General features: G+C 34.2%; 1 protein-coding gene across 2 annotated transcripts in view; it reads left to right on the top strand.

Moving 5' to 3' along the window:
- Positions 1-13625, top strand: part of CPNE8 (copine 8) — a 62140-nt gene that overhangs the window by 33968 nt on the left and 14547 nt on the right. Inside the window, exons 5-12 of one of the 2 annotated variants that reach the window (XM_081957476.1) lie at positions 1581-1620; positions 2337-2413; positions 3139-3204; positions 5868-5931; positions 7042-7145; positions 8330-8434; positions 11733-11774; positions 12795-12870. In XM_081957476.1, coding sequence (XP_081813602.1) covers positions 1581-1620; positions 2337-2413; positions 3139-3204; positions 5868-5931; positions 7042-7145; positions 8330-8434; positions 11733-11774; positions 12795-12870 — 574 coding nt within the window. The remainder of the gene's footprint in view (positions 1-1580; positions 1621-2336; positions 2414-3138; positions 3205-5867; positions 5932-7041; positions 7146-8329; positions 8435-11732; positions 11775-12794; positions 12871-13625) is intronic. The other variant, XM_081957474.1, reaches the window with a different exon arrangement.

The raw sequence follows: 13625 nt of genomic DNA, 5'->3' as shown, positions 1-13625 counted from the left end.
CATATTGACACAATCTGTTGTTTCTTTTGCCAGAAGATAAAGATAATTTAAGTAATGAGAGTCAGAAATGAACTCCATGATCTTATTGCCCAATGTTTACACAGGTTTGCAGAATTAAACTCAGAAACATTGCCAATATCTTTTTTTATAAAGTCGGTTTTGGCAGAATATGTTTCCCAAATTGAAAAATTGAATACAATACGTAAAAAATATTTTTATGGTTAAATAAGTATAAATAAGACTTGGCGTTTCTAATTCTAACTTTGTATGAGAAACTTAGTTTTAAATGTTCAAAAGCACATTCTGTCTGCAGACAATTTACTAGATTTTTTAAATTTTAACTTAAAAAAGCAGTTTAAGCATATTGATTTTGCTTAGACCTGAAAGCTCTTTTCATCCCAATAGTTTTGTTGACATCAAAATAGTTTCACGTTGCCACTAACCTAAAATAACAAACAAAACATGAATTAGTTATTATCATAAGATATTCTCAATCACAATATGCTGACCCTGTAAACCATGTAGACAGGGCTGTAAAGCACTGTGAAGTGGTATATAAGTCTAAGTGCTATTGCTATTGTTATCTTGTTAATAGTGCCCACCATCTGGAGCAGCATTGCCCCAGAATTTCAAATTGCTCCATGCATCCTCTTCTTTAATCAAGACTTGAAAACCTGGCTATTTCTAATAGTAGGTGTCCAGTGAGGGAGAAGTCAGAATTTTATCTATACATTTGTGTTTTAGTCCCTGGATTTTTAATATTTTGGGGTTTTTTGCTGTTTTGAAAGCTGTTGTTAACTTGTACACTGTCTAGAGTCGCGAAAAGATACGTGGCTTATAAATAAACAATATTTGTAAGTGGCATATGCAATAAATTCTTCAGAGTGATATGCATATTTGTTGTAAATGTATATAAGCATTTTTCGATACAGATGTGCAATAAATACCACCTGTGGGCCGTATGTGGCCAGTGATCACCCCTCTCATACATAGAGAGCCCAGGCCCTTTCTCCCGATTCAATAGAATTTTGTTTTGTTTTGGTATTTTGAGGGGTAGTTGAGCAAAATGGGTGGCATAATATTTGTAGAGATAAATTTATAAGGCAACGTTTTATCCCTTGTAAAATGGTAAAAACTTGAGATCCTAACCTCATCCAGGTTTTTTTAAGCTTTTATATTTTTTAATGCATTTCCAGTGGTTTTGTAATAAAGTTGTGAAGCAGCGCTTAAATAGATACTATAATCTTAGCAGAGTACAAATCAGAAGACAAAAAATAACTTCATAATTATATCATTTATATTCTGTCAAATGCACTGGAATGCCAGTTAGAATCGGGGATTTCTGCTTACTTCCTATGTGTGCTATGCATGTTGTCTATCACTTTTTGTTTGTTGGCTGGTTTTCCATTTTGGAGATACATTTAGCCCCAGGGTTCAAAGTTGAGCTAAACTGGAAAGCAGTTTCCTCACATAGTGGTTTTATCTTGTTTATTGTCTCTCTATGCTAGCTTTAGAAAACAACTCCAGAATGTCCTTGAATATGTTTGCTTGAAAATATGAAATCTATCATTTCTTTATAGGTACGATGTTGATTCTAAGAGTCCAAACCTTTCAAAGCATGTAAGTGTGTTAATTTAATGTTACAAATTTATCCATACAATATTTTCTATTCATTGTCAATCTGAGAGCCAGTTGGGTATAGTGATTAAGGCACCAGGCTACAAATTAGTCTCAACTTAGGCACAAAGGTATCTGGGTGACTTTGGGTCAGTCATCCTCTCTCAGCTACAGGAAGAAGTCAATGATGAACCACTTCCAAAAATGTTACCAAGATAACTTACCCAGGCAGCCTCCAGGAGTCAATACTGAATGAAAACTGGAATGAAATTCCCAAGAAAGTTTATGAGGTGGGGATGAAGTGAGATATTGGAGCAAGTATTTGTTTAAAGCTTGCCACTTTATGTATCTTTTTAAAAAGCAGCTGCACCTATTTTCTTTTCAGATAAAGTGTAGTAATATGTTCCATTCAAATTAGTAATATCTGTAGCAAATTTCATAAACATAGTTGGAAAGGATTGAGAGCAATGAGTATGTACGATGAGCTCTTGACTTACCTATGGTCATTCTGTATTCATAAACTAATTCTTGCACCTAGACATCATTTGTCACTCACTTTTGAAGTGATCCTGAGTGGCTTAATTTAATTATTCCTGATTATGATTTAATTAAATTGTTCATAAGTATTTCATTTCCTGTGCTGATCAATGTACCGAATATGGATAGAATACTGCAGCTGGAACAAGGTCTAAGCTCCCATAACCTTGTGTGATTTTCAGGATTTCTTGGGACAAGTGTTCTGTACATTAGGAGAAATCGTTGGATCACAAGGCAGCAGATTAGAAAAACCAGTTATGTAAGCATATTTTTAATGATATAAATTTAGTAGCGCTATGTTGTTGCAAGCTCAATGTTCTTTTCATAATATTTTCATAATGTATGTTTGTTGTCACAATGTTGATCTGAAACTGATAGAACATTTTTAGCTCAGGGTTGAACTGTAGAATCCTTGGTGCTCTCTGAACTTGATGGTTTTCTTGCAGATGTTTTATTACCAAACTAGGCAACATCATCAGCACTGAAAATTCCCAAGCTCAGGTAGCACCAAGGACTCAATTGATCTGAAATTACAGGTAATCATTATACCCCAACAAGGTCATTGTTTGAAATAATTGTTTTCTCACTCAAAAAGAGGGGACTTCTTCATTTCCAACCCCGTAGATATAGAATTTCCTTCCAACATATGTATATATTGTTTCCTCTCCAATTAAATTCAGTTGTTGAGTTGGTTTTGAATGTATGACTCCTTTGTATTGATTTTTAAAATTATATTGTAAAATAGAACTGCCTGAAATACACTTACATGAAGAATTTAAATACCTTAAATAAAATCAAACATTTAAAAATATTTTCTGTTTTGTCATATATTACATACACATAGCGTTATATAAATGTATAGAATGTCAAAAGATCAGAAACAAGAGTACTTCTCCCTAAATAAAAAAAATGCATTCCTATTGCTATGAAATAAGTGTTTTATATAAGTCCATGAATTGTAAAAGTAAGATATCTGTTTGGCAGATTGAAACTTCCTTGGTGGAACCTGGCTGCCAAAGCAAAAATGGCTGGTCGAAGTAGCCTGCAGAAGTGTGTATTTGTTGTTGGAGGGAGAGTAGCTGCTGCTGTCATTTGGAATGACTATTGTTGCATACATTATGCTTTGGTGTGGCATTATACATTGTTGTGAGATTGTGTGTGATACCTTTATTTACTTATTACATTTATATATGCTGCCCATCTCATTCTGCAAAGCGACTCTGGTACATATTGCTGCTTATAATGAATGCTTATAATTTATAGTCATTTATAGTGGCATTTCAAGGGCTGTGCAGGTAGTCCTCATTTAGTGATTTACTCATTTAGTGCCCAATGGAATGGTAATCAAAAAGTAACTTTGCAGCCAGACCTTTGCAGATCTGTAGAGCAAAGGAGAGCTGAAGTACAGGTAGTCTTGGACTTTATGACCATTGGTACTTTTGGGTGTAGATTGTAACTTCTTTCGTTCACCAAATGAAGGGAGTTACAACCTATGCCCAAAGGTATAGTCTTTGTAACAGCCCCATACACATGTAATTAAAATTTGGGCACTTGACATTTGTGCCCCACTTAATCACGCTGCAACTCACCTCACCTGCTTATCTTTCCCCATCTCAGCCACCCACCAGCATGCATAAAGTTGTTATGTATGTGGAGGCCTCAGCGTGCTCACTGGCTACTTCTTCCTACCTCATCACGCCTGGGAAGCCAGCCCCTCTCACTGCCCCCCATGCCCTGGAGGCCTGGGGCCTTGTCCCCACCCAATCACACCTGGCTCCATTTACGTTTGACTTTTTCTGCAGCTGTGGCTAGGCTCAGTCAATGCAAGGTTAGAAAGCTAGCAGTTGGGATCTTTGTGAAGGCTAAAAAGACACTTTCTACTCTTTAGCGTTCAAAGAGATAACGTTCAGTAGGTTTCTAGCTATACCTCCATTGGCTGGATACGCCTGTTAGAAGCTGCTGAAAAAGACAAATGTAAGTGGACCTGGTATGGTGAGGTGGGTAGAAGACATGGGTCTCCTTGCCTGAAGTAGATTTCTGCATGCTGGTGGATCCTATAGTCAGCCAAGGTCTCCCAGCCCATGGCAAGTTTCCACACACCAGTAAGCGCTGGACTTCCCAGGTCTCGCCTACCTCCTGAAGTTGTTGAGTGAAGTCACGGTGTCTCATTTAACAACCACTTCACTCAACAACTGAGATTCCAATCCTAATTGTAGTAATAAATTAAATTAATTAAATCTATAAGATTATAAGCACAGTCTTATAATGACTGATTTGCCAGTCCCGATTTTGGTTGCTAAATGAAGACTATCTATACTGTAATGCCAAGCTTAATGCTTATATGTACTGGGCTCTTGTCAGCAGGTAGAAAGTCTTTGTTGGCTATCTGTATTTGCATTTACTGCTTACCTGCCCATCCTTATTTCCTATGCTATAGTGCTGCTTTTATGCAGTATGTTTTCATATGTTGCAGTGTTTGTATATACAACTTATACATAGTGTACATAATAATGCATGTCTCAATGCTGTTTTCCCTTGTTTACTGCCACATTGTAATCTTAATGTCAATTTGCCTGCAGCATGCTCCTCAATTTGGCTTTGTATATTTTCATAGGATGTTCTTCTCTGTTTTATTGTTGTTATTGCTTGTTTTGCTTGTTGCATGCTTTTGGATATACGGTATCTGAAAGAAGGATTGGACTGAGTAGGCTGACTTGTGTTAATTTTCAGTTTTTGAATGGCACCCCTTTGTGCTGCTTACATCTCTTCTGAGACCACTGCTTATATTCAGTTGCCTTGTAGCCGTTATGATAATAGATTATATGGCAGAGTTACTGAAAATCTCTTCTCAGCCTTAGCCACAGAAATGTCTTCGGACAGCGCTGGCTCAATGGCCTTGAAACGGAGATGAGCACCACCCCTATAGTCGGCAATGACTAGTGGAATAAAATCCTCAGGGACTCCTTTATCTTTACTTTTAATGTATCACACATCTGCTACACATGAGGATGTGTTGTGGTCATTAAAGTTCTCACATCTACTGTGAGTTAAGTGCATTACTAGATTTATATATTTGCACTTCCTTAATTGAAGAACATTTTCTCTGACTCTGCCTTATGTGAGTAGGAAAGGCTGTTTGATGTAATCACATTGTCACTACCATAGGTTTGGTTTTGGTTTTATTTAAATTTTTCTTTCATAGTAATTTGAATGTAAATAAAGCACTTCTGATATGTTAAGCACAGTGTAAGTCGTGGACATTGTGAACAGTATTCAACCTAATACATCCTCCCACTTTTTCAAAAATTAGCTGTGTTGTTTTTAAAGAAAAAAATCTTCACTTTAAAGAAAAGACACTTAGTACCCCACAAAGCTGAAAAAATGGTAAATTAACATTCATTATTTCTCTGCCATACAAGGTGTGGACCTACCCTACTAAGTTTGCTTGCAACTTCTCTGTGAGCCTATCTTAGTTGATTAGCTTCAAATACTCCTTTTTGAAGCCTGGAGAAAAAATTAAATTCAAGGAACTGTAGATCACTATTGCATTGCCTTTCTGTTTTCTTTCCTATCCTTTCAACTAGGGAAAAAGTGCATGTGTTAGTACTATTGAACCGTATATGAAAGAGTAAACAAGTCTGATAGAAATTCTATTTGTTTGGAAACGTTCTTTACATTTATATTTCAGTAACCTATATGATTTTTTTAAACAGAGGAATTCCTGGGAGGAAATGTGGCACAATAATATTGACAGCAGAGGAACTGAACTGTTGCCGGGTAAATTAAATTTTTTGGTTCACTATGTAGCATGACCAGTCATTCTCTTATCAGCTCAACCTTACATCACAGGATTGTTGTAGGGACAAGTAGAAGGAAGTTGCATGGTACACAGTGCCTTGAGCTAATGGATGAAAGGTAGGGAATGAAGGAAAGTGTTCTCTAATAATTAACTGGAATCAATAAAAACACTTTCCCCTTTGACTATAATTCATTACAGAGGCAACCAATTCCCTAAAAAGATGATGGCTCTCTAAAATTGAAAAGATTCAAGAGAGGAGATCGGTAGAACAGGAGTGTCAAACTCGATTTCATTGAGGGCCACATCAGGTTCCTCTGGCAATGACAACGGTAATGGTAGGATGACCACTGGCTACTTCAGTGAAGAAGGTTGCGACCTCAGATGCTTTTCTCAATTTAGAATTTTCTTAGGGCATGTAGCAACATGTTCACTCCATTTCCAGTATCAAAACACTCCAATGTTTTCCTTCAACAATCTTTATTTCTGAGAATGAACAGGGAATATCATGATTCAGTTTGTTATTTGCCAAGCTACTCAAAAAAGAGTTCTGAAATTCTCTCTTGCCTCTCTGAGCTGCCATAGATCCAGAACCACTGACTCTGATATTTTATTTTTCCATACTCACTTGTAACTTTTCCCTCTTGCTGCTACCTTAAATTTTTCTGCTACAATTTTTATTATAATTAGTGTATTCTCTTAACATCTATTTCCATTCGTGGATGATACCACAGGAGAGCAAGATAAAAACTGAAAAAATAAAATGATACTCTCTGGTGTGGTAAAATGAGTATAATGGTATATATATAAAACTGACAGGAGGGAAAGGAATCGTTTCTCCTCATTAGTAGTTTGGTAGTGAAAATAGTGACTCTGGGCTTAAAATGTATGATACCATATCCATCTCCGTAATAAAAATCCAGGGAACTAATAAATGTTTTAAAGAACTTTTTTCTTTATTAACTTTATTGTTTATTCTAACTTTATTCTAAGCTATTAGAATATTAAAAAAATAAATTGTGCATATTTTATGCAAATCGTCCTCCATGTGATGTATGAATTAATATTTCTATTATCCCTTTATTTTTTAGGAAGCTGTTTTGATGCAATTTTGTGCAAACAAATTAGACAAGAAAGATTTTTTTGGGAAATCTGATCCCTTCCTGGTATTTTTGCGTAGCAATGAAGATGGCAGGTAGATGTTTTTATTTGTTCTGCTAAATATTCAGTCTTAGCTGCTTTAATAGTGATTGCTGAATTATCTTAGTAGTCTATGAAAAGTTTCTCCTTACTTTCATAGCATTATCAGTTTTTCTTTATGGATCAGTATCCCTCTAAAATATCCCTGTAAAAAACATTGGTATCTCTATAAGAGAGATCTTGGTGTCCCAATGGACCATAACTTCAGTATGAGCAAGCAGTGTGCTGCAGCTGCCAAAAAAAGTCAGTGCAGTCTTGGGCTGCATCAACAGAAGTAGAGCATCAAGCTAATGAGAAGTTATAATACCACTTTATACTGCACTATTAAGGCCACACTTGGAATATTGTGCCCAGTTCTGATTATCATGATACAAAAAAAGATGCTAAGACTCTAGAAAATGTGCAGAGAAGAGCAACAAAAATAATAAATTGTCTAGAGACTAAATCATATGATAGTATGATAGCTGGTATGTCTGGCTATTAAAGAGAAGGATTAGGGGGACATGATAACTCTCTTCTAGTACTTGAGGGGCTTTCATAAAGAAGAGGGGATTGGCTTATTTGCCAAAGCAATAGAGAGCAGAACAAGAAGTCATGGGTAAAACCTTGTTCAAGAGAGATCCAATCTAGAAGCAAGGAGAAATAAATAAATAAAGAAAGAAAGAAAGAATGAATGAATGAATGAATGAATGAATGAATGAATGAATGAATGAATGAATGGAACAGCTTGCTTCCTGGAGTTGTGGGTGCTCTATTACTGGAGATTTTCAAAAATAGACCGATAACCATTTGCCCAGAATGGTATATCTCTTTCGATGGGCAGGGGATTGGATTAGAAGATTGCTAAAGTCATTTACAACCTTATAATTCTATGTTCTCTGTAATTTAAACTTGTTGATTATGAAAGAACACTAATTCCCCAGTTATAAGTTGTGATGTTAAGTAGAGGGAACAGTTGTTATTAGATACCATCTCCAAAGCTATAAAAACATAAAATTATCATATTCTTCTGCCCTGCGTGCTTTGACTTCCCTTATATTTATCTTCTGCGCTGATCATGTTTTTTTTTTAAATTTACAAATGTTCATTCAAACTATGAGACATCAGATCTTTCAGAATTTGTCCTGTGATGGCAGACACTGAATAAATACAAAGTAAAAAAATACTTTTCTGTTTTAGTTTCACAATCTGCCACAAGACAGAAGTTATAAAGAACACTTTAAATCCAGTATGGCAGGCATTCAAGCTATCAATCAGAGCACTTTGTAATGGAGATTATGACCGGTAAGTGAAGCCATTTTTGTTTAAATGTGTCAAAATGCTTATTAGATTATTCATGTTAGTTGAATCCTTTTAAAAACCTTTTAAAATCCTTTTATATATTAATTCATAATAAGTATTAATATTTTATTACTTATTAAATGTGAAAGTTTGATGACCCAGTCTGATGTACATGTTTACTTAGATGTAAACCCCAATAATCCCATATAATGTTGTTAAGTTACTGTTCATAAGACTACAGCCTAAATGAAATAGAGAACATTTTTGGGACAACAATAGGTGCTATTCTTTCTACAGATGATTGACAAGCAGATAAAAAGCAAAATGCCAGGAAATAAGAAGTTACTGCTACTAGTAAACTAAGATATTACTGCTCTGTGTTATTAAAAAGTAAACATTGAAGATGATGCTTTCCTCAACCAAACTCTTTATTAAATTTTATGGAAATGTCTTCTTGCTTAAAATAGATTGGATAAAAATAAGACTAAGAAGCTTCAACTGAATACATGGTACTCTCATTCATTTCATAATCTCTATCATATCAAGAGATATGAATCTTGAGTACATTCAGTGCTTCTAATAAATAACCTCGATTTAGGTGATTGCCAACATTACTGATACAATCGCTACTTCAACTGATCTATCTTCTCTTCCCCCTTTGCCACCTTCAGTGTGAAACTTCAGGCTACATTATAAGCCACAGAATGGAGGAGGAAAGTTTCAGAGCAGTCTGTCAAGGTATTCTGAACTAAACCAAGTGAAGAAAAAATAGCATTTGCAGTTGACAAAATGAGTTACATGTTTGCATAGAAAATCCGCTGGCTTTCCTTTTCTTCATTTCACTGTCAGAATAAAGAAAGATAAATTAATTATAATATATTTTCAATGCAAAAATGCTGAATTATATAAATTAACCTTAATATTTTTTTAAAACAATAACAACAAATACTTAGGAGACTTGTTTAGTCTCACATATATGCCATATCTGCTTTCTTAAAAAGACACCACATTTTCACTAGCCAGTTTTTTTTTTTTGCTTTTTATGAGTGCCATCCATTGATGGAATGCAAAATATTAATCTAGTGCACAAACAAAAATCACTAATTTGAAACTATGAGTTGTTTGTGTGCATTTTATGAGGTAATACTTATATCAATATTTATCTAGACAAGTACTAATTATTATAAATGATATTATTTAAATAGTCTAGTTTTTGCATGGAAATTAGTTGTGAGCCTCAACCAATTTTCAGGTGAAACAAAACTGAAAAAAGTTATATCTGTAATATAAAGCCGTTGATTTTGGAGATCTGATAGCAATGATTCTTCTTAACTGACTTAATATATTACTTAAAATATATTACTTTAAAGAAAATTGAGAAATACAATTTAACTTGCTATGAAATAAGCACTGAAATATTTCTTTTTGAAAGCAGGCAGTTTAACTAAAATTATGGCTACAGTTCAAGTTGACATGGACTAGAAAGAGTATTTTTACCCAAAATGCTAATATGTTCTGTGGTTTGAAATATATAGCTTTCTGCACCGTTAATTTGTGCTACTTTGAATGTTAAATTCATGAATAAATATGGTTAACCGTATATATAGACAACATTTAACATTAGTGACTCAAAGTAGCTAGACGCAATTCCTCAGAAGCAGCTTCATTAATTTCTTGTATATCTAAGCTGCCTTCCTCAGTAAATTCTGAAGAAGGCGACAATAAGTGATTCCAAATGATCTATTGATGTTTAAGAACCCCAATCTGGACAAGCTGATAGGCTTCATCTGACTTAGAAATGAGAAAGAGGTAAAAGCAGTTTTTAAAAACATTGATTTCTTTATTCATGATGCAAATTCAATGCAACATTCCTTCAGGAAAACATTCTTTCATCTTATCAAAGTAATAGTAGTAGTATAGGCTGCTACCTCTTATGAAGAGATCTGCAAAGCTAAGATCTTTATTAGAATTACAAGATGAATGTCATTTATAAACTGTGGCTTCCCATTAACGCAAGATAGTTAATGTTGTATGATATCCATTCTTGTGAATGATTGCTATCATGAAGAATTTGTTCCTGCCCCCGAAATATTTCTCTGAGAGTAGATCCAACATATTTCCAATTGAATGTTATTTTAGTATATTCTAAAATATTATACGGATAGTTCTATATACTCTAGCAGCAGTATCTGCCTCTTTGCTACATCTGCCTGTCAGTCATCTATAGAATGAGAAGTTGGGATAACTGGACCTACCCTCAGAGAAATGTGTTTTTCAGGTAGGGAAAAATCTTAATTATTTTCGTTTATGCAATTCGATAAAAAAATATTTTGTTTCATTACATGTATGTAGTTTTGATCATCTGCCATTTTTTTTACATTATATACCTGTAGATCCTTTTACATTCTACGCATCCTTATTTCTTGCTAAGTCATAAAAATAGTAGAATGATTGCTAAAAGTTACCAAATAAATAAGAAGAGATATTGGATGCTTTGTGCCGATGGCTGAAAATTTGGTTGTTCCTTATCCATGTATTAATTTATTTGTTTAATTAAAAAGTTTAGTATTTTAGTTTTTTAAAAATAAAATATGAAATATTTACAGTAGCTCATTTCTTCATTGCAATAAAATCTAAGTTACATAGACCAGTTTGGGGGGGGGGGGAATAGTTATGTTAAAGCCAAGTGTTCGTTAAATTTGTATTTATATCAGTCCAGTCAACTGATTTATGTAATTTATGTCATTTGCATCAATTTACTTCAGTTATTTTTTAACATTTGTATTATGTATATAGGTTTATGTAAATTATGTGAATTACATCATTATATAAATGGTATAAATAGATGTAAATGACATAAATTAATGCAGTCGCCAAGATTGTTTTGAGAACAATGGATTTTATTATTTGGAAATTAAATCTCCTCTGAAATTCTGTCTGTTGTAATCTGAAATCTGCTGAAGATGAGTCTACAAAATTGAGGTTTTACTATATCTTCTCCGCTGTGGAATTTTATATTTGGATACGCACTTTTGGAATATCACATAGGTTAAATAAGATGTATATTTTTCTCAGTCAAATAAAGAAAAATTGGCTAGAGTTTTGAGTAACTAGTTGGACTTCAAAGGTTTTTTATAATGATCTTAGATTCAGTTGTACATCATCTTAATATTTGCCTCTTGAAAGGATATCTTGAGATTTCTATAAATGAATTATGTTGCCCTTTAAATTTAAGCACAATTATTGGCAATGAAAGCGCAGTTCAAATAATCTATAGAATATTTTCTTTATTTTTTTACAGAACAATTAAGATAGAAGTGTATGATTGGGATAGAGATGGAAGGTAAGTATTACCTGCACTTCACAAAATGTACAGACAGTATAGCATTACTTATATATGGTAGCTATTTGGGGGTGTTATGAAGTTTCATTTATCAATTTTACTGAAATCTTTAAGAAAGGAATATGCGTATTAAGAGAAAAGACATGAATCTTAGCAACTCTTACTGCTTGCCATTTCCTTACTTTTGGTATCATTTATACACACATACACAAATACAAACACATATGTACATACCCTGGACTTCTACACCGGGCATATTGGTGTATAGAAAAAATTCTGATAAAATGCATTTGCCACTTCATTTTTCAGAGACATGCTTTGTATTTTTATTTCTTTTAGCACATATGACCCCAACCTTTGAGGCACCAGGGACCAGTTTCATGGAAGACAATTTTTCCACAGACCAGGGGGAGGTGGGCGATAATTTGGCTTTGCTCACTCACCCCTTACTTACCTCATTTGTGTGGCCCAGTTTCTAATAGGCCATGGACCCAGGGTTAGAGATCCCTGTTTTAGCAAACAAAGAAAAGTTATTTTTTGAAAAGTGCCTGATGTGATATTTTTATCAAGAATCAAACTCTTACTTCTTTGATGCTTTTGACCCTTCTTTAAAGAAAAAATAGTGACTTAACAACCAAACGTTTGGCTCCTTCATTTAAGTATATATTCACTCCGCAGCACTTTGCTTCCCTGTTCAATTAGTTGGCTATTCCCCAAGCTAAGCATTTTATGGGTCACTGCCTTAATTGTTTCTTGGCCAGCAGGCCTCTAAAATGTGTTACTTTAAACATTAGTACTGCATTGCTGTACAGAAACTTTAATTTCTGGTAATAACACTGTGATGTTAGAGAAGATCAACTAGTGGCCAAGTGCAAACCATTGAGAATATGAACATTGCAAAGAGCTTGCTGTTGTTATGCTGTTATTATTAAATTTAAAGAAATTTGAAATACTGAAATTGATGTCATTGTATTGCAATGCTTCGTTCTACTGATGTGAATATTTCTTTGTTTTTTCTAGCCATGATTTTATTGGAGAATTCACCACAAGCTATAGGGAATTGTCTAGAGGGCAGTCACAGTTTAATGTATATGAGGTAAAGAGTTAAATTGATTCTCTCCCTTTCTCTCTCTCTCTCTCTCTCTCTCTCTCTCTCTCTCTCTCTCTCTCCCTCCCTCCCTCCCTCCCTCCCTCCCTCCCTCCCTCTCTCTCTCTCTCTCTCTCTCTCTCTCTCTACCTTTCCTTATTTTAAGAAATTAATATTTATTACCTCAAACCTTTACTTAAAGTTTATTAGAGAAATTGAGAAAAGGTAAAAACAGGCTTTGGAAACTGTCTACTCTTTTCTTCTCCCATTACTCAGGCATATTAATTTAACTACAAAGATAAATTTGTTCACTACAAAAATCAGGATTTTATAGAATTAAAATTAATTTCTTTTTAAATCCTTTATACGTCACTAATTAAGACATATTATTTTAATTATGATATATTATCCATTTAATTTAAAAGCATAAGAATCTCTTAAATATAGCATTATATATTGGTCTAATGTTAAATATAACAAGTACTTTTAAATGTCTACACCAGAGTCCCCCAAAGTGGTCATTATCAATCCCCAGGACAATGGGGCTATCCATTGTTGGTTTGTTATTATTCTTTGCATTATTATTAGTTAAATACTATTTATTAAATTATTTTTATATAATAAACATTTGGAGTTGGGGAACAATCTAAAACTTCTTGAAGAAGTCAACGTGTTGAAGAATTTGGGGGGCCTTCTCTGTGATGGGCCCGACCCTCTGGAATGACCCCCCCCCGACATTAGAATGACTACGGATCTCCGCTCCT

Source organism: Natrix helvetica (assembly GCF_964273705.1).
Source record: "Natrix helvetica genome assembly, chromosome: 6".
Taxonomy (NCBI): Eukaryota; Metazoa; Chordata; class Lepidosauria; order Squamata; family Natricidae; genus Natrix; species Natrix helvetica.
Note: the sequence above shows the minus strand (reverse complement) of the source record. Positions and strands in the feature narration are given on the sequence as shown.